General features: G+C 39.0%; 1 protein-coding gene across 1 annotated transcript in view; it reads left to right on the forward strand.

The window, feature by feature from the left end:
• Positions 1–27,500, forward strand: part of LOC135219365 (uncharacterized) — a 53,055-nt gene that overhangs the window by 18,826 nt on the left and 6,729 nt on the right. Inside the window, exons 2-4 of the mRNA XM_064256075.1 lie at positions 24,164–24,348; positions 25,304–25,481; positions 27,298–27,406. Coding sequence (XP_064112145.1) covers positions 24,170–24,348; positions 25,304–25,481; positions 27,298–27,406 — 466 coding nt within the window. The 5' untranslated portion in view covers positions 24,164–24,169. The remainder of the gene's footprint in view (positions 1–24,163; positions 24,349–25,303; positions 25,482–27,297; positions 27,407–27,500) is intronic.

A 27,500-nucleotide genomic window follows, 5' to 3' on the forward strand; every position in this document is an offset into this window, starting at 1 on the left:
ATAAAAAGGGAAAAGCCAATTGGAAAAAGAATTCCAAAACTTGGTGGCAGTAGAGGGAAGGAAGCAGTCACTAAACCTCTCCGTCCAAGGAATTAGATTTCCTCATTGGAGAGAGAGAGAGAGAGAGAGAGAGAGAGAGAGAGAGAGAGAGAGAGAGAGAGAAGGCGGGGGGCGGGGGGTTGCTCAATGATCAAAAGAAATTGTCTTTTATTCGATCCTACCAAGAATGGGACGAAGAAAATGAGTTATATGTAATCTATGACTTTTTCTTACTCTCTTCTAGACATTCTGAATGCTTAAAATACTGACAGTTTCATATGAATAAAGCACAATGCTGAATGACAGAGAATAGAGGGATAATCCGTTGAATTATTAGCAAAAACAGGAAAGCGAGAAGTGGGAAATGGCAGAAGGTCAGTAACTCATGGGAGAGAAAGAGATGCTAACAACGGAATCCTGAGAAACATCACTACAGATGGGGAGCGATACAGATGTTGTGCCGTCGACAACGCATAAACAAGTAAAAACTGCGTCGAAGTTTCTTCGGCGTAATCGAGTCTTCTGAGCAGCGTATAGTGCTGTATGAAACTCTCAGCCATTCCGATGGTAGCCTGCGTTGTTGGCAACTATAGCGGTGCCAGGCACACGTCAATGGCTGAATTTAACCTTAAATAAAAACTACTGAGGCTAGAGGGCCGCAATTTCGTATGTTTGATGATTGGAGGGTGGATGATCAACACACCAATTTGCAGCCCTCTGCCCTCAGTAGTTTTGAAGACCTGAGGGCGGACGGACAGACAAATAGCCATCTCAATAGTTTTGTTTCAAGATAAAGTACAAAACAAGATTGACAACTTACATTTGGAGAGGTAAAATCATAAGCAGGAAGCTTGGCCGATAGCCTTAAGCACATCACATGCACACGAGCGCAGTCTTAAATATTATTATTTTTTTTATTGGCCATACTGCTTATATAGTGTGCTTCAGTATTATAATCTTAACAATTGCTTAGGAATCTGAAAATGGACGGACAATATGTCACAGCAGTGAATATTGAATTAGAAAATAAAAATCACTAGTTTCGTTCTTGAAGCCTTTTGGTTTATTGCCGCTCATATTCATATCTCATACTTCCGTCATTTGTTACCGCAGGCTGCCACACCTGGATGCTTTGAATTTAAAATTTATCCTCTGCTCTTATACGTGGACAATATAAATACAAACTGATTGAACATTTGCCATACTATGATGATATTTCCGTAAATTTATAGAAAGGAGTAGATCGTCCAAACTAAAAATCTTTCAGTTGATACAAAGCGGCTACATCCAGACGTAAGATTCATCCATATTCAAGAAATAAAACCTCCCTTAGATCAGACATTTGAGCACACATTTTTTGTAGCTTTAAATGAAGACAAAAAATAAAAGCACTTGCGATTAGACATTTGATCAGAGTTTTTTATTAGTTTAGGTTGAAAAGACGCAAAAAAAGACCGAACTAACCGTCTCTTCATTATTCCAAACACCACGCATGGACGCTCACTTCCTCAAGGACTTCTCTCCTTCGACATTACTCGTTTTTTAATATAATAAACGTCACACCAGCGAGTTTAAGACTATACGGATTTGAATTGGTATGCAATAAAATACACCAAAACACATGTGATTTACATGCATGTCTATATATATGTATCTATATACATATATATATATATATATATATATATATATTATAGTATATATATATATATATATATATATATATATCTATATATATATATATATATATACACCTATATAAACATATATATATGTCATTCACATAGATGTATACACGCATATGTTTACAAGACAATACAAAAACTTGCAGAACTTTCCCTTTCAATGACTTCGGTTCCAAAGCCCGCAAATATTTGAATATTTTTTCAAGTGCGTCAGTGTAATTCCCACTTACACAAATGCCATTTTGGTTTATTCTATCATTATGTCACTTCGTTGATAAGTTTAGATTTCCCCCCAGAGAGGACTCCTGGCTTATCAATTGTCTGTTGGAGAAATAAAAGTCAGAACTGAGTTGTGCAGCTTGTGAAATTTGGATAGACTATGCAGGTACCGTGAACTCGATCCAGATGGATGTTATTTGTCGTGTGTCTTTTTACAGAAAATGTTATCGTCAATGGTAGACATATACTTCTTGCTGCGTCACCAATATGATATTTTAATATTGAAAATGGAAGAATAAGCCAATATAATCCAGACTAAAATATTCTAGATACCACTTTCATATAGCTATTACGAACTCAGAGTTTATATTTCCAAGCAAAATATGTTATAAGTTTGGTGGAGCAGCTTTGGGGTCACCTTTCACTATTTGGAGTCATTGCAGTGAAGCAACGCCCCGTCAGGTTGAATCTCATACTTTACGTAATATACCTACATGACACCTCTGTCATTTTCGAAGACGACCAACACGTTCACGTATTTTTTGACCACGAGTCAAATCCAATGAACACGAAATTCCCATGTGAAAGTGAAAACAACTGTCTACTCTCATTCCTAAATGCCACTCCTGCCTTAGTGGGAAATTAATTCACTATACCAGTGACAGAAAATTCCCCGAATGTGACCTTAATCTTGATTTTTCAATTTCTTCTCTGCTCCTTGATAAAATCAACAAAATCTGTTCCATTTTCACTGTTTTTCATCGTGAAATTTAGTAATTATAAAAACTTTCGTTAAAAAAAATCCCTGCCATAAATCTCATAAGACATTCAATCCTTTTGTAAGAAAAGGGCTCCTTACACACATCCCAATTTTCACAGTACCTGAGGGCATTAGATCTATTAAATGACCATATAAGAAAATGTCAGCTTTGAAGCACGAAAGAATTTTGACAAAATGCTGAGAAACGCTTTATCAACATACACAGTTTAAGTCTATCTTTACTAATGATATAACAAATGTTTATCACCTGAGAAAGAAAAAAAACAACTATCAGAAGAAATATTTCCATGAGCTGTTTATGAATTCACTTGCTTTGACTTATCGTCAGGTAAACCGGTAATTGTAACAGCTGGTTGCACCACAAAATTCCGGACCACATGGAGAGGAACATTTAAACGGGACTACCACTTACAAAACCACCACACTCAGCTATGAGAGGTCACTCTCACCAGTTAGACCATAACAGTTTCACGCACCAAGGTTTCAAAAAAAAGCAAGAATAAAGCAGTACGCAAACTGGATCTTCTTGTTACAGACGCTATTCTGCTATTGGTTCATCTAACAGCACTTTAAATCCTTTAAGTGAGACGAATATTTCAGTTACTACTTAGTTTCCTTTTCAGCATTCATTGGCTTTAGATGTTGAAATTTCTTTTTCAGAGTTGAATATCTAGAAGTTTGTCACTTTAGCTAATGAACATTGTAATACTTTATGTTTAGTGTACAATCTATCCTTTGGACATGAATAACACACCGAGTACATTTCCTCGGCTAATGGGAGAATTTGCTGAATGAGAAAAAGGACAAATTTCCCTTTCTAGCGATTTAGGCCAAAAGAACACGAACAAAATACACTCCTCTCGTTTGCTGGGTTCAAACCTTCCCAGTGCCTTATATTCATGTTTACACACTTGACCGCACATATGATGACTGCTTGTATGTTCGTTCACACAATTACATTACAAGTGCATATATATATATATATATACATACATACTATATATATATATATATATATATATATATATATATATATATATATATATATATATATATCGTGTTGTGTGTGGGTGTATATATATATATATATATATATATATATATATATATATATATATATATATATATATATATATATATCCAGGTTGAAGAGGCAAAGGCATGTCTTTCACAAGTATCGTTTATTACGCCAACGTTTCACGTCACATGATGCATCCTCAAGGATGGAAATTATATACTATGAATACTAAAACATCACTCACTCATAAAAAACATTTGACATTTACAAATAGAAACAATTAAAACGAGAACTCGAAAGGAACACCTACCAAGGTAAGAGTTAAAAAGTGACTAAAAAGGCTGAGAGAAAATAAACATAAGAAAGATGACTAAAACGAACGTGGAGAGTAAACAAACAGGCAGTTATGCTAAAAACAGTTGCGTGGAACAGGCAGCTATGTTAAAAACAGTTGTGTGGACGACGATTGGGTGTTTAGTGTTGGTACATTAGTTTTTATAAGGAGTGACTCCAACACCATCAACTCGTCGTCTCTACTTGCAGATTCAATAATCTTAAAATCATTTATGTCCAAGTGAGCACCACAAATCTGGGAGTGATTCCGAATAGTAGATAATTCGGGATTGGACAATCTGCACCCCGTCCTAAAGCTGATACCTTGATGGGAGCAGAAACGGACCCTGAGAAGTTTCCTCGTACAGCCAACGTAAGTTCCCAGACTACATCATGGACAATTATATTTATAAACGATGTTGGATGTCAAGGAAGGGCTCAGTCTGTCCTTCACTCTGAAAAAAGAACCTATATTTAGAGGATTTCGTGGGATTAACTTCAAATTAACTGCTGGTAGATATTATTTTCATCTTCTTGAAGTAGAACAGCTCCAATATCACAGTCCGACGCATCAACTTGTATCACAAATTTCTTGTCGAAGTCTGGAGCTTGAAGTACTGGTCTTGAAGTTAAAATGGCTTTTACCTTTTCAAAGGATTCTTGACACTCTGGAGTCCAAACAAACTTAGCTTTGGGACTAGTTAAGTCTGTCAAGGGAGCTACTACGGCTGAGAAATGTGGGCAGAAACGACTATAGAATCCAGCCATGCCTAAAAATCTCTGTAACTGTTTCCTGGTAGTAGGTGGGGTAGCCTTACGGATACCTTCTATATTAGCATTTACTGGAGCAAGAAGGCCTTTCCCAACTTCAAACCCAAGATACTGTACAGTTACCTTGCCAAACTCACTCTTCTCTAGGTTGACTGTTAATCCTGTTTCTTGAAGTTTCTTGAAAACTTTCCTCAGAATCTTCAGATGTTCTTCCCACGTTGTAGAGTAAATCACAATGTCATCTAGGTATACACCTACTCCTTCTATCAATCTTAGCAGTTGATCCTTCTTGGGTGTGTAAATCCTCAGTTTCTTCACTTGCAGTCGTAGTCCTCTTCATACTTCTGGTAGTTACACAACAAGGAAACAGGTGGGGGTTATTCCTCTCCACCTCTACTGTAGGACTAATCCTCAATGGTTTGTCTGTCACTACAGGACAAGGAATAAATTGCACACCACCAACTACATTCCCCAACAGAACATGTATACCTTCCACAGCCAGTGGGTCCTTTACAGCAAAATCAACATTCCCTGTCACCAATTCACATGACAGGTGTAAGCGGCATATAGGAGTTACTTCCTCTCCTCCTATACCCTTCAAAATAACTGAATCTCCTGTGAGACTCTTCTCCAACTAGGGTGAGAACCACGTACTACCACACTATGGTTACTCCCTGTATCACGTAATATCTTGACTGGTACCTGCACACTTCCTTCTTGAGTTGACAGCATACCCTCATAGATATATGGCTTAAAAGCCTCCACACTGCTAAGCCAATCACTGCTTTAGGTAACATTTCCACTGGTTGCTAAACATTCAGCTTGTTTAGTTTCATTCTTCTCTGGAGTCTGATTCTTTCCCACACTGCTCTTCGTAGTTTGTTTCACCTGGTCACCTTTCCCTACTTGACCAACTGGCTTTGGCTGCTGTTGATTCTGGTAACACTCTTGACTGTAGTCTCCTACTCTTCCACACTTGAAACAGACAACATTAGGTGTCTGTAACTGTCTTGAAAAACTGGATGATGATTTCACATTAGCTTGCTGAGTTGTATTACCTTGTGTACTCTTGGTAGTATCACTTGTAGGTTTCCCATTAAATTTGTTCCTGTTATTTGGATAAGACTTAAAACCTGGGCGTTGTTGACTCTGGTACTTGACATTGTAATTACGTTTACTACTGATTATATTGTAATCTTCACTCAGTGTGGCAGCTTTGTCAAGTTTCTTCACCTCTCTCTCTCTCTCAGATAGGCTCTTATATGTTCAGGAATTCCTTTAAGATACTGTTCAAGAACAAGTAACTCTTACAATTCGGTGCAATAAATGCAAAACAAAAACTATATGGTCACTCTCCTAACAAAATATATCCCTAACACCACCAGTATATACTAGAGTGATAACGAAATCTGCTTTCCCGGGTCTCTGGGTACCATTAATACATGTTACAAAGTGCCAAGTATCTGGTTACTACACTTACCATTCATTTATTGTTACCTCACAAAAGCCAGACACCTGAACCCTCATCACAGGTATTAAACGATTGAATACTCTAAAGGCAACAGTGATCCCTTAACAACTTACAAGTATTGCAGAAAATCAGACTAAGTTCATCAAAACAGGTGTGAGGTAATCTTGTAAGTAATTAAATTAATCAAAGGGCATCACTGCATCAACAACTTTAAAAGTCTAAGTATTTCCCTGATTTCAATTGTCTAAGTACTTCCCTGGTTCTAAGTCACTTCAAGTAAATTGAAGGAAAGCAAATCAATTACCATAACATAAATAAATATAATCATAATTAGATGCAAATATACACCAGTAAAATAAAGAAAACACTTATAAAAATTTTAAATACAAAAATTTATTATTAAACTCAAAGTTTATAAGTGAAATTCACAATATCAAGGAAAAAAGTTTAGTTAATTCTTGAATTAAATTAAGTAAAATTAAATCAAAATTAATTTTTCACAAAATTCAAGAAAATTAATTCAATTGAAATTCAAAAGTGTTAGGCAATAATTGAAAATTTGAAATTAATTCACAAGTGCTAAACAATAATAAAACTTGAAAAGAATTCTAAGTAAATGCAAATTAATTCACAAGTGTTAAATCTAGTTAAAAGTGCAATGATTAAGCAATGAAAATAACTAAGTCAATTAAATTGTGAATGTAAATGAAAATATAAAATAAAAAGGCACACTTCAACAAGAAAATGAACAAGTGCACAAACAATGAAACAAGCACAAAACACAAAAATTTGCAATGTGTAGAAGTGTAAATCTTTTCACTCAAAACATTGTAACCATCAGTTTTTACCAAACCTTCGTAACCATCTGTTATTAGTTATTAGTTAACCACTGTTCCTATCCGTTATTAGTTTCTTACCAAACCATCATAACCATTAGATATTAGTTGCAACTAATAAAAATATGACACACTTTACCTTTTTGGTATACCAACTTCTTTCTTTGCTGCAGTCTTGTTTTACACTTTCACAAAAACCAGGCGCCGTTACAACAACAATGTTTGTTCAGATTCCACAAAAAACACTATTTAACACTAAATAAGCTCTAAGAAATATCAAATACGAAATTCTCAAGTTACAAGTGACCAATTTATAAGTATGAAATCGTTACATTACTTTAAGATCAAAAGTGCTATGCGATGGAGAGAGAGGGAAAGAGAGAGATGTTAACGCCTCGAGAATCTAAGATCTAATGAAATTCTCTTCCTTTGCGGAAACTGGACAGGGGAGATGACAAAACGTTTTGAGACAATAATGCTTCCAGAAGCTTCGAAATCTTACGCAGCTTTACTCACAAAATGTGTAACCTGTACGTGGCTTTGACAAAGACATACACATATGAGTCCAGTCTGTTATAAAAAAGACATGTACTCGACTCGGATCGACCGAAGCAGAAGCCCTTATCTTACTTGATGACAGATTCTCAAAACACAAATGAAGATTCGAGCTTGATTATCAAACGTGTTGACAGATTAGGAAAGCAAACGGAGATCTTGCAGTTCCTCTAATCTCACAGTGCTAACATAATAGGGAAACAATCGTAGTTTCCAATGGACAAAGAAAATCCCTCTCTTTCTACATTCTACATTATATATATTATTCTTTTACATTATGTTATGCGAAATCTGAACACACATTTAAAACATCCTATCTCTAAGCTATCTAGGAATCTGAAAAAATTTTGCACAATTCTACATAACATTTTGTACAGTCACAGAGGAGATATATGCATTTTGAAAGTAGCAATATATAATAATAATATATATATATATATATATATATATTATATATATATATATATATAATATATATATATCAAAGAGGTATAATATTGTCTTGAAAAATAGTGGGCTCGCTAATCTTGGCATGATCCGTACGTTGTACAAAAACTTGGCAGCGCCGAAGAAACTACGGCGCATATCTTACTTATGTATAATCATAAATGTTCCTTTGCATGTCTCAGTTAAGATCGGAGCGTTTAAGAAATCGATATAATGGTTAGCATGTTAGGACGTGATTAACCTATCTAGCATGTATTAACGAGAAAACGATCAAGGCGAACAAAATACACTACCGAAGTCCCTCAAATAACAAACAAATAGACATGAGCAACAAATAAAACTCCAAGATCACTGTGTGTATACTAAAGTTTGTCTGATGAGGAAAAATTCCTGGGGAGTGGGTGAAAGGTGAAATTGTAGTGACTGATCATTGTGCGTACAGTTTGCCTGAATGAGGAAAACTTCTAAAGGAATGAGTGAAAGGTTAAAGCTGTTCCTCTCTATTGCGATGAAGGTGACAGATGGCCATGTCAGCTTAATGGGAGCAAACCATGACTCAGCATAACAGGAGAGCTATATGGTAAGAAGCTGATCGACAAAAGCACGGATGGAGAAGGAGCTGCGTAGCTTTAAAGAAACGAGTGCGTGGATCAAACGTTTGTTAACAACTGACGTGGGAAATCTGAGAGTAGAAGTAAAGGTTGTATGTGTGTACATGGAGTCATAGACGCATCGAAAGCTGTGATATGACTGATACAGATGCAATGTGGATGGTCATAAAGACGCATAATATAGAATATAATTCATTGTTGTTAATAATTAAAAACTCTTATGACGGAAGTTTCGAGTCCGTTAGAATTTGTAGAGGAGGGAGTGTCCGGTTTGCTGTAATGTTTTTAATATCTTTAAGAGTGAAAGAGTGACGTGAGACATGAGAGAAACGAACTGTAGAAACTAATGGAAAATCTGTGTAAGCAAACGGAACAAAAGTTAAGAGTAAATACAGAAAAATTAGAGTTTTAAGAGTAAATGGGAACAGGAAAATGGATCTGGGAATAAATATAAAGGATGATGGTGATAAAGTAAAGAAGTGAGTTACATGATAAGTGAAGCGAGGAAGCAGCAGGGCATGGACAAATACTGAGTGGAAACTTTGAGCCGGTTATGGAATCCAAGTTGGTACGTATGACGGAATCGTTGAGCCAATTCTCCTTTAAGTAAGTGAAGTATGGATGCTCGATAAAAATTAAAGAAAGAGGTTGAGGCTATACAAACTGATAATTTGAATCCTATATGCCTAGAAAGAGATGAAAGAGCGAGAAATGTGAAGATAGGCTGAAGAAGCTCAAAAAAGATAAGTGTAGGTGAAAGGACTGATCAGAGTGTTTAGGAAAGATTCAGTTAAGTGGACGAATGAAGGAGGATAGGTTGAATGAAGGCTTTTTATTCAAGTGCTGCGATGAGGTAGCGTCCTCACTAGAACCTCCTGTTTCTGATTCGGTAAAGGGCTTCTAGAGATAAACGTATCCCCCCAAAAAAGTGTGAAATGCTGACAAGTCAAGATATCCTTTTGGCTATTAAAAATACTAGCACACACACACACACACACACACACATATATATATATATATATATATATATATATATATATATATATATATATATATATGATATATATATATATATATATATATATATATATATATATATATATATATATATATATATATATATATATATATGTGTGTGTGTGTGTGTGTGTGTGTGTGTGTGTGTGTATTCAGAGAGAGAGAGAGAGAGAGAGAGAGAGACATAGAAAAAATGTTAAGAACTACAAACATTGAAAACCTAGTTAATTAGTTGCGAATGGTAACATAAAATAATTATGAGAGAGAGAGAGAGAGAGAGAGAGAGAGAGAGAGAGCGAGAGAGAGAGAGAAATGGAAAAAATGTTAAGAACTACAAAAATTTAAAATCCAGTTAATTAGATGCGAATGGTGGCAGAAAATAACTATAAGAGAGAGAGAGGGGGAGAGAAAGAGAGAGAGATTAGTCTCCACCCATATGCACAAGCGAAAACACTCCCTTCAAACCAGCATTAAACTCCAAAACAAAAGAGTCACCAAGCAACAAAAACACGTCGTAAAAACCTGTCAACAGGAGAGGAATGACACTGATATGTTAGGGGTAGGGTATGGAATGGAGGGGGGACCATCATCGTTGTGGAGAAAAAATTATATTGGGGGAGGGGAAGTCGTTATCTTTGGATGGTGGGACATTGGCTAGAGAAGGAGGATGAAGGTGAGGAAGAGGAGGAGGAGGAGGAGGAAGAAGTGAGGTGTGGGGGGAGGGGTGGGATGGGGTGCGTGGTAGCATCATCAGCATGTCAAGTAGCTAGTCCTGAGTAACCTTAGCCTACAAGTGTTACAAAACTGAGACCAGTCGTCCTTTGACTAGCAGTCCTTGGCAGCCAATAAAAACGTGAGTGGTTTTCCTTTTTTTTTTTGTTATTCTTTGCTGTTTATTTAACTCTACATGGAATTTCTTAAAGAAAAAAAATACGGTTCGAGGAGCTGTCACCATCTGTTCATTTGCTTTTGTCCTGCAGCATGTGACCAGGATAAAGCGACTGTGTTGTGACAGGTCCTGCGCAGGGAAAGTCATCCTTGAATTGCTACCGCGCAGCCTTCGTGAATCAAGTGTAAGGACAAAGCATGACCTTATTTGCATACGCGCGTTATCTCTGCCAAATACCAGTTAAATGAGTATTGCGGAGAAGATTGCTAAACAGGTTATGAGTTCTATCAAAAGCTCACGGTTGCATTATTATATTATGAAGTATTATTATTATAATCATTATTATCATTAAAAAATATTCTAAATCTATTTATTTGACTTCAGGATAACTCAAGTTTTTCCTGTTTTTGTCTTGCGAACATTTTATGTGGTTATTCACGCACTACAAGATTTGCTGCAAACAACTGATAAACGGTTGCGCCCAAGGTCTATGTATACCCTATTATAAACAAATATCAATATCTATATATATATATATATATATATATATATTATATATATATATTCATTCATTTTATTTTATTTATTTATCTATCTATTTACTTATTTATTTATCTATGCACCATTTTACCTATAAAATGTTCACAACAAACGCCCTTACAATACTGCAAAATCGCGTATACCCCAAAAAGATGACCTGGAAATTCTAGTACCCAATTCCCAGATGGTATAAGACAGACGCTGAGACCCAAAAGGGCATGAGGAGGCTACGACCGCTTCCTATATAGTCTTGTTGTTAGCTCAGGACACGTACTATACGGGACGTTAAGGGACGTCTATTATGACACATATATGGCCCATAATAGTAGTATTTTTATGACTGCACTGACAGATGGGATGGACAACGCTATTGTTTCCCTGATCTAGTTCAGGCCAGCTGGCTCACAACAGAAAGGGAAGAAAGGTGAAAGAGTTCGTCCATTTTCAGAAGGACTCCATAGATGAGTTTCTTTAGAGATATTTGTAATAAAGCAACTATTAACACGTACTTGAAATAATAATAATACTTTTATAATCCCGCTCAATTTATTTCATTATTAAGTGGTGAAGAAGAATGATGAAGGAGTGACTGGTGCTATTTGGTGGATGTTTATTTAGCTTCCATGAATACAGGACAACGATACAATAAGAGGACACGCTTGACGCTCCTTATTGTAGGGAGTGATCCATAGAGTCATGAATCCCACTCTGAACGTAACCGGTGTTAGCGATCGGTGGTGAGCTGTGGAACATTAGTTCCTGTTTCTTAACAGTTCGATAAACCAGCATTAGGACTCCGAAACAAACACTAAAAGGTTTAGCTACCTACGTAATTATAGCTTGATATCCGTATCTGTAGCAGTCTACCTGTCATTTTATCTCTGAATAAATGGATATGTATGCATAAAAAATTACACTTATTGTATCACAGTGTTAACGGGAACTAACTTTCATATTGCATTTGCACTTACCAAAATAATTCGTACGGAATGTCTCAGAACTTCGAAGCCTATTTCTTTCTTCTCGCATTCCTTATGAAGATCGGGCTGATGGGAAATAAAACCAAGGCGTGATCCGACCTCCAGCTTACATGGGGGCGTGTGCTAAAATCTACAGTCAAATAGAGCGCTGTTTCGCCAACGAAAATTAAATAAATACGGTATTTTTAATTAGAAATAACTGTTTTGTACAGTTCAACATGCACGTTCTTTATTTTTTACATTTTCTTTCTAATAAATAAATCCTAAATATCCTATCCTAAATTCCTGTATCTTGACTTCAACGCGAAACACCTTTTACAGACCTTTTTTAGGCTTTCCTACCCCCAACAACAATAACAACAACAACAACAAAGAAGTTTGTAGGCTTACTCCCCGAGTAAGCGAAAAGAATGGTAAAGGAAACAGGAGATAGAGAGAGAGAGAGAGTTTCAAATATTCGCGTAAGAATATCTGAGCACAACGTTGGCAGAGTCTTAGCGTCTTCGATGACCTTACTGTTGCATATTCCAAAGTCCTCACATTATTTATTCTAATGAATGTTTTCATTATAGCCCAAACGTCTCACTAGCGAGGAAAGTACGCACTGATACCCATCGTCTAACAGTCTCCTTTGCTTATCCGGTTGCCAAGGTTATTTGACATTTAGTTGCTACCATCTTTCACTCTCTCTCCACTGGTTCTCGAGCCTTCTTGTGGCCCACTGCTTCTGCCAAAGCGTCCGTCATTTCACTCTGATCCAGCCTTGCGAGTGTTCAAAGTACGGCGTATGTGAACGATCCAGGAAGTTGCCTCTTTCCAGAATTTCCGGATAATGAATGATAGCTCTATGTTTATAGTTCTTGATTACTTGGACAGGCATTGGTAAAACAGGCTGGTGTTAATATATCGTTTTCAGCTTGTTTTGTTAGTTTATATTTCTAGGCTTTGACTGTGGCTTATCACTGGTGTCGTTTTTACTGTAGTACTAGGTTTATAATAATAATTATTATTTATCATTATTATTATCATTAATGTTATTATTATTATTTGAGACCTGCTATTTTCACTTTTCGTATGTGTAGCCCCGGGACCCTAGCTTGAAATTATTTGTGTTTTTTTAATATTTTCCACTAATATTCTCAATATTAGTACAGCGACTATGATATATTGCCGATTATCAATTTTGTCATTTTAACAGTTCCTCGCTGGACTAGTGGGTTACGTGCTCACCTACCGATTCGGTAGTCCGAAGTTCGATTCCCCGCTCTGCCAACGTGGAATCAGAAGAATTTATTTCTGGTGATCAGAAATTCGTTTCTTAATATAATGCACTTCGGGTCCCACAATTAGCTGTAGGTCCCGTTGCTAGGTAACCAATTGGTTCCTAGCGACGTAAAAATATTTAATCCTTCGGGCCAGTCGTAGGAGAGATGTTAATCAGCTCAGTGGTCTGGTTAAAACTAAGATACACTTAACCTTGTGTATCTAGATTGCGTATATTGTATTGTCTCTACTTTGTATTTGCCATGTACCTGGCCCTGAGCTGATATTATTATTATTATTATTATTATTATTATTATTATTATTATTATTATTATTATTATTATTATAGGAAGATCGTTCAGTATAAGAAAAGATGCCCATTTCTAATGACATATCCCAGTACCGAACACTGACATACAGGAATGCACCGAAAAAGATTAAACGCCCGCGTATACGCATTATATCTATGCCTACCTCTACGTCCATACTAATGTAAATGCTTACAGAAGCTGACTGGTTCAAATTGCTTTTCCATGCCACAAAACTCATCTTGACCGAAATACTGAAGAACGTGGATCTAAAATAAAGAAAATCAGACAGACCTTTCCTGATCCTGCTTACTGTATTACTGGTGCTATAGGTACTACCAGAGATGTTGGCATAACATCATCTCGGTACTGTGATACCGTTCAAGTAGAGGACATATTACGCTGGCTAACCGCGTTACAGATCCAGAAAGACAATAGCACGATTAGTTATGCATCAGATATCATGAATCATGGCAAGGTTATAGTGTCTCTCTCTCTCTCTCTCTCTCAACAGATGAAAGACTTCCGTATTTGTTAAATAACTTGTTGTCTCACCAACGAAAATTATAAATATATTTTATAGTAGAAATAATTGTTCTGTACTATTTAACATGCACATTATTTATTTTTTTACATTTTCATTATAATAAATAAATCATAAATATCCTATCCTAAAATTCCTGTATCTTTAACTCAACGCGAAACACGTTTTTCAGACCTTTATAGGCTTTTCCATAGGGCTTTCTTACCCCAAACAAAAACAACAACAGCAACATCAAAGTAGTTTGTAGGCTTACACCCCGAGTAAGCCTAAACATCTTCGGGGGTCACTTCCTGTAAGATGAAAAGAAGGGAATCTGTCTTCCTATTAATTTCCAGGCCGCTCTGTTATCATTATATTAACTATTATTATCAAAACATGTCATATGTACTATTGAGCTCAGAGTTTGGCAAGTTGGCTAGAAAGTCTTTTGCCTTTTGGAATTTATTAGCTGTATATTTAATCATTTTCTCTTACTCGGGGAGTAAGTCTTCAAACTACTTTGTTGTGGGGATAGGAAAGTCTAAAAGCCTGAAAAGGGTGTTTTGTGTTGAGTTAAAGATACCAAAATTTTAGGATAGGATATTTATGATTCATTTATTAGAATGAAAACGTAAAAAAATATATAAAAATATGCATGTTGAACACTAAAGAAAAATTTTTCTTATAAAACATTGCGTATTTATTTTAATTTTCGTTGGTGAAACAAGCGGCGGTATTTGACTGTAGATTTTAGCATGCGTCCCGAGTAAGGTGGAGGTCGGATCATGCTATATTTATATTGCTTTCCCACTTCATTGTATAATGATGTAAATTTTATGAATTAATTCTTTTCATTAATTATGATAATAATTTTTATTTTCCTTTGTGATTTATTGGAATTTTTTAAGTAAATTAACTTTACTTCAGACTAAGCTACCATAACTTCGTTGTTTTAAGCACTTTCCCTCGTGTAGATAAATTATGCATGGTTCTTTCTTCGCGTCTAAGACTTTTATTTTACAATTTTATATATATATATATATATATATATATATATATATACAGTAAACACACACACACACACACACATATATATATATATATATATATATATATATATATATATTATAGATATATATATATATATATATATATATATATATATATATATATATATATATATATATATATATATATATATTCATTGAATAGAATGGCTTTCTCACTGTTAACCAGCTTTTTGAAATTGCTTCACATTTTCTAATTATTTTCTTTACTTCATTGTTCAGGTTACTAATGGACACATAATGGGGTTCTTCCATTTATTCCAGTATTTTTACACGCGACAGCTGTTTCGTCAACCTATACGTATTGACGTTTTCAAGCGTACTGATACAAATATGAGCCTAGGCTCATATTTGTATCAGTACGCTTGAAAACGTCATACGTATAGGTTGACGAAACAGCTGTCGCGTGTAAAAATACTGGAGTAAATGGAAGAACCCCATTATGTGTCCATTAGTAACCTGAACAATGAAGTAAAGAAAATAATTAGAAAATGTGAAGCAATTTCAAAAAAGCTGGTTAACAGTGAGAAAGCCATTCTATTCAATGAATGTTGTATCCGTGAAAAAATTGTGCCCTATAAGTAAATATAATATATGGAGGATATATATATATATATCTATTAATCTATATATAGATAAATATTATATATTAATATATAATTTAATATACATATATTTGTATGTATTATGTATATATGGATGTCCGTACATACACACACACACACACACACACACATATATATATATATTTTTACGTATGAGCCTGGCCTTGAAAGAACTCCGATACGTAAACAGAAATAATTGAGGGAAAAAATAGTGAATTTCTTGAACTTACCGTAAGAAAGGCTTTATAGTGATAATTTACTCTAGAGGAAAGGTCGCCAGAAACTCAGCCAATTACTTTACAGTTATTTATTTACAAGAGGCCCTTACTGGCCTGGAGAAAAGTAAATGCAGCGTGTCCCCACGTTGGGACCCATATATCTCTCACAAATGGATAGCTGGCTAAAAATGGAATTTGTAGAAGCTGGTTTCATAATTTTGCGGTAATGCAACACTTGCTGGCAAATAGATTTGACACGTGACTCAGGGAATCTGGAAAAGAATCCCAGATTAGACAAGATAAAAGGAAAAGGATTTCTTTTTATCAGTTACTATTATTTCGTTCTCTAACACTGGGGAAAAGGAACTTCAATGTTTCACTGAGGTATGCAATGACTTCATTTGTCTGGGACGATCACACAAGGGAAACATGCGGCCATGAGGCAGTGAGAGGAAACAAAGGGATGAGTTCTTTTTAGTTTTGAAATTGAATTGGGAAAATGGGGATCAAATAGATAATAGGATGTAAGGGACTGGCAATATGCTGTTTCACAAGACATACCTGGATGTCGTGTTCAGTGGATCTTTGTAGAAAAATGTGGCGCCTGGCTTTGTCTTAGGTCTGGGTCTCTTGGCGCGCCAGTAACGCCATGGATAGGCCTAAATGGAAGGCAGGTGGTCGGACATCCGTCCGAGGTCACGTCTCGAGCGGTCTGAGACAGTTCGCAGGTGTCTTGCCTGGGTGTTGGGGGTCAGCTTAACCCCCCACGAGCAGGGCAAATCCTGGAAACAGAACATACAGCCAGCAGAGGGTTCACAGGAAAAAGAGCTTAAGATATAGGCCTAAGAAGTACCAGTCTGCCTACATCCTTCCCTTCGAGATACGTCCCTAAAGCTGACAAAAGACTATATTCTCCCTTCTCACAGGAAATTCTTAACCCTGGACGGCTAGTGTTGGTTTCCCGCCCAAATCAGCTGATATTTGGAGGAAGATGGCTGCCGTTTTACAAAGCAAAATAATTAATTAATTACTGGGTAGACGAAGAGATCTATAAACGTAACAGCTCCCCCTGTTAAGAAGGCATTCACTTTCTTTTGGGCGTGAAGGTCTTGGCTTAAATAAGTTGATCGTCTCGACTACCCAGTTCTCCTACTCTAACTTGAAGTTTTTAGTGCAGCGATACAGCTAACTACAGTGGCCTACCTAACTTATAGGTGGAGATGCTAAGTGTACTAACTTAATGGAGTAATGTAGTCTAGCCTAAGCAATAACTACGGGTTGTCTGTGACGACAGTCTACTCTACCCCTAGATAAGGTTACTTGAAAATTCTACTTGCTACTAACCTAATGCCCTGGTAATAAATCATTAGCCTAACATACTCATTACAGTTAATTCGAGACGCAATCATTCCAGAGTGTGGTACGTACAGCAGCAGTTCAGCGACGGAATTGTTAAAATACATGATGTGAGGTAATGATGCGTGAGGATGATGAGTGGTTAGTTGACCAGGATGGAAATGTAATGAGGTAATTATGACATTTACATGAGTGTTAGTATCACAATTTCTAGGGGTTAGAGGGTTAGTTTACTGGCAGAGATCTCTGGGTAGGTGCCAGGATCACTCTGCAATTGAATGCGACACTGTACCTCGGGCACAGGTGTCAAGAAGAGCATGTGGCTCTTTGGTTAGTGTGTTAATAATTTGTTACGTCCCTTCTTCTTCTTCTTATTCCTCCAGGACCTGGCTATACCAGTCCTAGGAGTAGACGGAGGCACCGACTCTGGGGTAAGGCCAGAAACGCCATCAGGAGCAGAGGCAGTGGTAGCCTGAGGGATTGCAGGAGAACACCCTACTTCGGTATCTGCAGCAACCGTCGTAGAGGTGGAACCTACTGCAGGGGAGGCCCTCACTCCAGCTGCTGCGACAGCCGTCGTAAGGGGAAAACTCCAGGCTGACTCCGTGTCGGGCAGTTCCTGGGTTTCCAGAGGAGGTATGAAGGTAAGGTCTGCCGGAGGTTCATCCTCGGGCGACAAAGGTGATATTGAAGAATGATGACGGACTGGAGATAGGCCATGGGCTGTGGTAAGCTCCATGCCTGTTGGAGGATCTCCTGTAGGAGGATCCTTGATAAGGTTAGGCGCCGGCGCTAGCTCAGGGCCAGGTGCAGAGGTCAAAATCGGTGGTGGCTCTACGTCCAGGCTGGACGGAGCTTGGCACTGCTCAGTGCTGCCAAGTGGCACTGGCAGAGCGTTGAGGTCGACTGGACCTGTGACAGGTACCGGAGGTGCAATACCTCTCAGCGGGCCCTTGGTCATGGGAGACTTCAGGTCATGCCCTAGGAGGAGGTCGTAACCTCCTGGAAGGTAGCTTGCAACTGCAAGTGTACATACCTTGGTAAGGTGAGGTCGTGCGACTCTCAATTGGACGGTGGGAAGGATCATCTTACTATGATTGATGCCTTCAATCGTGATCAGTTGCCGTCTATCAACGGTAGCCCCTCGGGGGATTTGATCTTCCCGTATCAGGGAGATTTGAGCGCCGGAGTCATCAAAGGCTCTGACATGGCTTGGTGGATAATGACCTTGGAGGGGTGCGACGGTTATAGGGCCCTGAGCTGGGGGTCCTAGTAACGAAGGATTGGTAACTGCCATTGCGATGGCAGGAAGATTGTAATTCGCACAGCCTCCGTAGTTGGCAGACATGTGACCCTTGCGGCCACAGTCTCGGCAGAACTGGTTCGAGAACTTCTGTGGCATTGGACGGTAAGGCCGAGATGGCCCCACAGATTGCGAATCTGTGGAGTCACCAAGGCTGGCAGTGTGCTCTGGCACAGGTGAAGAGTCCTCTCTGGCCGTGATTTGATGTGGAGAGGTAGCTTGGCCCTGGAGTGGTGTGGGGGAGGGACATCCCCAGAGGAGGTCCCGTCCCAATAGGAAACCTACTCCATGCCGAATTGTACGCACTACACCTAGGCGGTGAGGTTTGGTGCACCAAGGAGTGGTGACCTGCAGGACGACTGTGGGAACGGTCTTGGACTGCCCTTCGACCCAAGTCATGGCCCACCTGATGTGCTCGTCGACTGTGGCACTGGGTGGCACTTGGTCCCTGTCTATGAGACACAGATCGGAGCCGGTATCTACCATAACTAGCAGAGTCACAGGTAGGGTAAAGCCATCCAGGGGTGCCACTGTGACTGAAGTGGTCCACACCCGCTCAGGGTGAGACCTGGACTCGGGCATAACGGCCGAGGGGGTTGTGGCACTGATCAGGTGGACGTGCCTGGTCGAAGGCACGTGCTTGGGGCACCCGTGATATCTAGGGGAGTAGTGCCCTGTAGCCCCACAGGCTCTGCAGGAGTCCCTCTGCTGGGCTGGTCTCCGTAAGGCATCTGACTGGTCTTGAGAGGAGGCTGAGGCACCATTCGGTGGCCTAGGAGGGTTCTGAGGAGGTTTGTGGCTCGCAGCGCTCTTGAGGCGGCACTCTGCTGCGAGGTCACCCACTTTCTTGCAAACGTTGTAAGTCTGTGGGTGTCCTTGGTGGGCGTCCTTTGGCCGTGTGGATCCAGAGAGAGGACCGGGTGGCACTATGCATCGGTGGGTGGTGCTGTGAGAGGGGTTGAAAGTCTCCCAGTCGTCAGCCAGGCGACAAGCTTCCGCAAGTGTCTTGGGTTGCTTGTCGTTAAGGTGCACTGCGAGTGGCCCAGGTACACACTGGTAGAGGTCACGACATGGCCTCGAGCCAGCGCTTTCCGGCTTGGATTTTGTGGTAGGAGTAATCTCCCCAGGCCCAACCAACTTCCTTGGCCTGACCTCGGAAACGCTGCCTCCACCTCTCCGGGGTGATCTCATAGGCCTTCGTAATGACCCAGCGAACTTCCACCAGGTCCCCTCGCTGACCCTGATCCAGTGAGCAGAGGGCAGTCTTAGCCTTGCCATCCAGGTGCTTGGCAAGCAGGGCGGCCCTCTCTATCTCAGTGGTAGGGTAGTTCTCGAATAAGGCTTCCACTTCTTCCAGCCATGCCTCGGGCTCATCCTCAGTCCACTTCGGGATGAGAGCGTTAATGCTGGTAATAGGATTGGACGACACCATAGGTGTGGGGCTGGGAGCTGGCTGCATGGCTAGGGCTTCGGCGTTCACCTGTCGTGCCTTCTCCACCTCGAGCTCCTTCTCCTTGAGGGCTAGCTCATGCTTTCTCTCTTCTTCCCTTTCCTTCCTCCCTTCTTCTCTGGCGGCTCCCTTGGAGTGTTCCGAAGGATCACTGACCCTTGTACATGGACACACTAAAGAATAGGCCGTTCCGTAAGGACGGACACACAGGTTTGACAGCACTTAGGGCTGGTATTGCGGCACTTTGGGGAGGCGTTCCCTTGTTGAGTGTTCCGAAGGATCACTGACCCTTGTACACGGACACACTAATCCATTGGGCGTTCCGTAAGGACGGACACGCAGGTTGAATGGCTACCTGTACGTCTGTACAGGTGCACGGCACTTATGAGGAGGCGTTCCTTTTTGGAGCACTGGTAGCGTGCTGGTGTGTCCCGTCGGACGACACTAAATGCAGTATACTCAAGTATACAGAAATGAAATGGCACTGCTCGTGGTAGAGTGTAATGGTGGAGGAGAGAAAGTAAAAGGTGGGAGTACTTCAGCAGCCAGTCGATGGACAGTGTCAAGAATTAGTGGCACTGTAAAATGGTAAGACCTGACGTGCACTGGTGGTGGCCAGTCCTAGACTGGTAGGCTTCCTTGTCTGGAAGTAATGAAGGTTGCGGTGGCACACTGTGCGGTTGGTGCTTGCGGTATACGCAAGTCTTTTGTGATAAAGAAAATGGAAAAGCCACTCGGGCAACGACAGGTAATGGTAATTTTAGAATGCTCAGTCCCTCGCTGAAGTACTCGGTAAATGAAATAAATGCTTGCAAACTGCAATGGACACATGCGCGTACGTATCACGCTCAGTGTAAATGAAAGACACAAGAGACTAAAATAATGTTAATTCTGCATGCTATAAGTAATGGACGTAGTACTCTTGGCTTTGTGAATAATGGGTTCTGGTTCTCTCTCTCTCTCTCTCTCTCTCTCGGAGAGGGTGAAAAATGATATATGAAAAACTCCCTTGTATTGAATTGAACTAATAATGTTAGTTTAATATGACGCAATTGCGTTAAATGATTTACTTACATTAACGTTTTACTGAAAGAATTGCTTTTGAATACGTTTTATGAAAATGATAATGCGCTCGCGGTGAACAATTTTTACGTTACTGGTAGTGGCTTGCGCTTATGAAATGATTTGCGTTTCAATATGAATTTCACAAAGACGCATTTTACGTTAACAATTCTTGTGATTTATTCTTTGAAGATTTACGTTAACTTTACGTAAGGATACTAGGTCCCTGTGACAAGTGAAATGACGGTAAGGATTTTAAAATGAAATGTTAGCAAACATTTGTAAATGGAAAAGGTTACGTTTAGTACGAAAGGAAATGAAACTTTCACTCAGCGAGCGAGTGAACGATGCTAGGTGAAACATGTGAGCGGGCTAGCAGAGCGGTGTGAACAGCGAGGCGTTCAAACAGCTGATCTGTAAATGCGAAAGCGATTTACAACACGAAATTCTAATTTCTTATTCAAGGCGAATTACGTTAATTTCTCTGGCAGAACGATAGATACTAGTACCGAGATTAATATTATTTACGTTAAACTTTCAAGACTTACGTTACTTTGCTTAAATCGTTGAGATAATGCTTAAAGGGATAAAAACATGGCTGCCGCTTTGAGTGAAACGAAGGCTGGCTGGGACAGCGCAGGCACGAAGCTTACAAAAGCTAACCAGCTTGAACGGTTACCAACACTTGGAATGAAAACTAAGTTAAAATGAATTCCCCTAACCTATCACAGACAAAAGAATTGTACACTTCTTTTGCCGTAACTATTAGTAGAATACTCCTAACTAGCTAGGCTTTCCAACACAGCAATAAACCCTGGCAAAGCACTTCCTAGTTTGATCTGGTACTTTCTGGCATCTATTCTACACACGTGTTAGTGTCTCGTCAGATGAGAATAATGCAATTTACAAAATAGAATTCCCTCGGCGCTTCGCCGTTACAATATAATATTTCTCACTTAACACTTATTTAAAACACTTCGTAAAAAAAATAGTTAAACGTACCTTAAGCTAACATTTGTCATAAAATAATCATATTAAATGAAAGGTATACCTTACTGTGAGCCAGTGTGTGTCTTCCGCGCAAGTGTGCTTTGTTTTTTCCACTTTGAAAAACATTTACATTCGTTTTACAAGGGATAACGCGATTTACAAGCTTTTTTTAAGCAAGCTAGATTCGATCCTGGCAAGGTCGCCATTTTTACGTATGAGCCTGGCCTTGAAAGAACTCCGATACGTAAACAGAAATAATTGAGGGAAAAAATAGTGAATTTCTTGAACTTACCGTAAGAAAGGCTTTATAGTGATAATTTACTCTAGAGGAAAGGTCGCCAGAAACTCAGCCAATTACTTTACAGCTATTTATTTACAAGAGGCCCTTACTGGCCTGGAGAAAAGTAAATGCAGCGTGTCCCCACGTTGGGACCCATATATCTCTCACAAATGGATAGCTGGCTAAAAATGGAATTTGTAGAAGCTGGTTTCATAATTTTGCGGTAATGCAACACTTGCGGGCAAATAGACTTGACACGTGACTCAGGGAATCTGGAAAAGAATCCCAGATTAGACAAGATAAAAGGAAAAGGATTTCTTTTTATCAGTTACTATTATTTCGTTCTCTAACACTGGGGAAAAGGAACTTTAATGTTTCACTGAGGTATGCAATGACTTCATTTGTCTGGGACGATCACACAAGGGAAACATGCGGCCATGAGGCAGTGAGAGGAAACAAAGGGATGAGTTCTTTTTGGTTTTGAAATTGAATTGGGAAAATGGGGATCAAATAGATAATAGGATGTAAGGGACTGGCAATATGCTGTTTCACAAGACGTACCTGGATGTCGTGTTCAGTGGATCTTTGTAGAAAAATGTGGCGCCTGGCTTTGTCTTAGGTCTGGGTCTCTTGGCGCGCCAGTAACGCCATGGATAGGCCTAAATGGAAGGCAGGTGGTCGGACATCCGTCCGAGGTCACGTCTCGAGCGGTCTGAGACAGTTCGCAGGTGTCTTGCCTGGGTGTTGGGGTCAGCTTAACCCCCCACGAGCAGGGCAAATCCTGGAAACAGAACATACAGCCAGCAGAGGGTTCACAGGAAAAAGAGCTTAAGATATAGGCCTAAGAAGTACCAGTCTGCCTACATCCTTCCCTTCGAGATACGTCCCTAAAGCTGACAAAAGACTATATTCTCCCTTCTCACAGGAAATTCTTAACCCTGGACGGCTAGCATTGGTTTCCCGCCCAAATCAGCTGATATTTGGAGGAAGATGGCTGCCGTTTTACAAAGCAAAATAATTAATTAATTACTGGGTAGACGAAGAGATCTATAAACGTAACAATATATATATATATATAAGGATATAATATATATATATGTATATACACACACACACACACACACATATATATATAATATTATATATATATCTATATATATATATAAATAATTATATATATATAGTATATATATATATATGTGTGTGTGTGTGGTGTGCTGCGCGCGCGCGCGTGTGTGAGTGTTTTGTTTACACGGCAGTTTCAAAGGCCAAATAATATCAAATACCTTCGTGTCTTATTACAAGGATGAATGCAAATATACTACGTAGTGTGTCTCTGAGGGAGAGAAAAGTATGAACCATAAACTGCAAACACTGTTTTGGTAACATATTGCACAGTTATATATCTCATCAATTCACTTCTCTTTACATGATTAATAAAAAATGCATAATTTCTCTCACTTTCTTTCTATCTGTCTCTCTTTTCTTTCAGTCCATCAATATACTGCACTGGATTTATTATTCTATTCCTCCCACCTCTTCACAGACTAACATGGCGAAGGTGTGGCTGCTGTTTACGCTGGTTGCTGGCCTATCGACGTATGTGATGAGTCAAGGCTCAATAGATCCCCCCGCCGACGTGTCCTTCAACGACTTCGGCAGCCTCGTCCCCGGGAAAATCAACGAGAATATTGATACCATCTTGAGGAAATTCTCCAAGTCTATGCCAAGGTAGTATATGAATAGCAGAAGCCATGTTTTCAGTTTGGCTGGAGTGGTTTGATACGTTATGATACGTTATACTTGGTGGTTTGAAATCGTCGCTTCGGCTGGTGCTTATATTATAGTGCAATCATGATTGTCCATATATATAATATATATATGTCATCTGTATGACTAGGGGAAAAAGTTCCATAGAAGGGGGATAGTAGCCCTGCTAACCATATAGAGATTCTGAAGTTAAATGTTCCAGCACACGAGATTATTGGAAGGAAGGGGATGTTATCTTTGTGAGTTTTGGGGAGGCCATAGAAATGAGGTAATTTGGGATTGATTGCTTTAAATTTTTCAAAAATGTCTATATTTTTCTTACTTTTACCGATTTTTCTCATTTTTCTGAAGAAATCAATTGGGGTATTATGGCTCGGGGTTTTCGTTAATTTCTCATAGATAGTTGTATCATTTAGAAGTTCACAAAGGTAACATCCCCTTCCGTCCTACAATCTCGTGTGCTGGAGCTTTTAACCACAGAATCTCTAAATGGTTAGGCGAGCTACTATGTGTGTACTGCTGAAATCAGTGATACATTCACTACACTTCTGGCTAGATAGATAACCGCTATGCAATTCAAGATTTGATTGGCATGTGAAAATTTTATCTTTCCGTAGTGGTGCACAAGATCTTGCTAAGAAACCAAGTGCTCTGTCCTCAAAAGGTGACAGGCAGATAGAAGGAAAGTAACCCTTCCTATTTATACAGTATAATAATGGAGAGAGAGAGAGAGAGAGAGAGAGAGATAACTTAACCGAATGATTACTGGCCACCATAAATTAATGTGACTTTTTTTCTCAAGACTTTTCTAGCCAAAATTGTGACTTTTTTCCCCTGTGACTTTATTGTTGGCCAACATTATAGAAAATCGACTCTTCCGCGTCATATTAATGCCAGACTCCACCACACTCGACAGCCGGCTGGAACTGGGCAACATCGACGACATGTTCGCCTACGACTGCTTCTTGCTGGGCCTCGATAACGGCTTCAGGAGGGAAGGAGACGCCTTCCTCGAGAGTCCCGAGTCGACGGCCATGTTCCTCTTCGGGATCACGACGGGCAGGATGACCGTCGAGTGCTCTTGGAAAACGGATGTGAGTATTTCCTTTTGGCTTTTATTTTTTTTTTTTTTTTTTTTTTTAGTTCATCCACGAAGTTATTCATTCCAGTGATGCTTATGTTTTTCGTCGATTTGTCTTCGAGGTCACTGTAATTATCACTATGTGTTTTCTTGTATCCGTTCATGTCGAATGACCAATTTGTCATACAAAATCTCCCGTCTAACTATTTTACTCACTTTGTTTACAGAATGTGGTAAGAAAACTCAAGTCTTCCTCTTTACGTAAAGATATTATGCCGCTCTTAATGGAAGCATAAAAGTTCAAGACGCAGCTCATTCTGAAATGAGTGTCACAAACGCAAGTTTTATGGTTCCTTTTCGTAATTATGGCCAAACTTTGCTATCAAATAAACACGACTACGTATAAGTTCATATATATGTGAGGTCAGATGTGTTCACTAAGTTAATTTTATGCATTTTACCACCTGGTGATCAGTTTACCCAAAAGTGCTAAAAATGCTTGGAAAGTTGCCTTTAAGGATTTTAGGACAAAGGAGTATAGGACCCCAAGTGTTTCGAGAATGAAGTGATAGAGATCACTGACACCGTTTACTTTTAAATCCAAAATAAAGAAATCTGAATACCTTATGGTATATCGGTGTCTTTGATTTCTGGAAGTGATTATATTTGTAGGGACATCGGGAACGTTCTACAAATACAAAAGTAAGCAAATGCATAACAGACAAAAACAACACAAGTTGCATTCATATATTTCAGTTACTGTTTTTGAATTAACCCCTTCAATTTGGGAAAAAAGGGAAATTCTTCTTTTTCCCAAAAACTGAAAATAGCACGCATCAATGCCGTCAAGTTTCATCACAGAATTCCATCTCTCAAATTACTATTAAAGAGAAACAAGGCATGATCCGAACTTCAGCTTACTCGAGACACGTGCTAAAATCTACAGTTAAATTGAGCGTTGTTTCACCAACGAAAATGAAAATAAATACGCTGTATTTTATTAGAAATTATTTTTCTGTACTGCTTAACATGCACATTATATATTTTTACACTTTCATTCTAATAAATAAACCATAAATATCCTTTCCTAAAATTCCTGTATATTAACTTAATGCGAAACACCTTTTCCAGACCTTTCTAGGCTTTCCTACCCCCAAACAAGAACAAGAACAATAAGAAAGTAGTTTGTAGGTTTACTCCCCAAGTAAGCGAAAATAGATATATAAAACCAGTTATAGTTCAACGATTAAACGTTGAAATTTACATTATTCATAACAGCAGTTTTCACAATGAAGCCTCACAGAAACCAAGAAAAAACATTTGCTATAGTGAAACTGCTCATCGGATCCTTGTGAAGCTGGGTGTTTCCCGGGTTTTTCATTCATGAGGTGCCGTAGGTTTTTTTTCCTGCGAGAACCAGAGCGGAGCAGTAAAAAAGAATTGCTTTCAAGCAGGTTTCTGTCCTCACATAGCTTAAGGAGGTCGACTGCCTGCTGAGGCGCCTCTTTGATTACAACATTTTTCCTTCAACTTTTTACTAGCAGAAATACAGACCATTGGTCACACTCTAACTTTTACACAGGAATGTCTGAAAATCGGGTAAAAGGGATATAGAGTAGTTCTCCACCAGTTGCTGATTCTAACACACACACACACACAGATCGCACAATGCACAGTGACCACTACACCTCAAAAACATTGTCATACTTATATCTAAAATTAGATTTAGCTTTAGTTGTGTTGCTAATTGAAGGTAACTTAGCACCACCATTAAGAACTAGTCTGCGACACAGTGTAATCCGGTTTTCCCATTTCTCTTCATCCTACAGATGGTCATTCTGATCTTCACAGGGAAATTCCGAGCCAATACCGACAAGGTCATCATCAAAGCTAACATGACTTTGGAGATTGAACCTGGAGCAGAGCCTCAACTCCAAGGTAAGGCAATCTTACCTTTTTCTTCTAGTTTTTTATGGCTCTCAAAAAAGATCACTTAATGATACTAGAAGTCTAGGTATTAATTATAAAGTTT

The sequence above is a fragment of the Macrobrachium nipponense genome, chromosome 1 (genome assembly GCF_015104395.2).
Source record: "Macrobrachium nipponense isolate FS-2020 chromosome 1, ASM1510439v2, whole genome shotgun sequence".
Lineage (NCBI taxonomy): Eukaryota > Metazoa > Arthropoda > Malacostraca > Decapoda > Palaemonidae > Macrobrachium > Macrobrachium nipponense.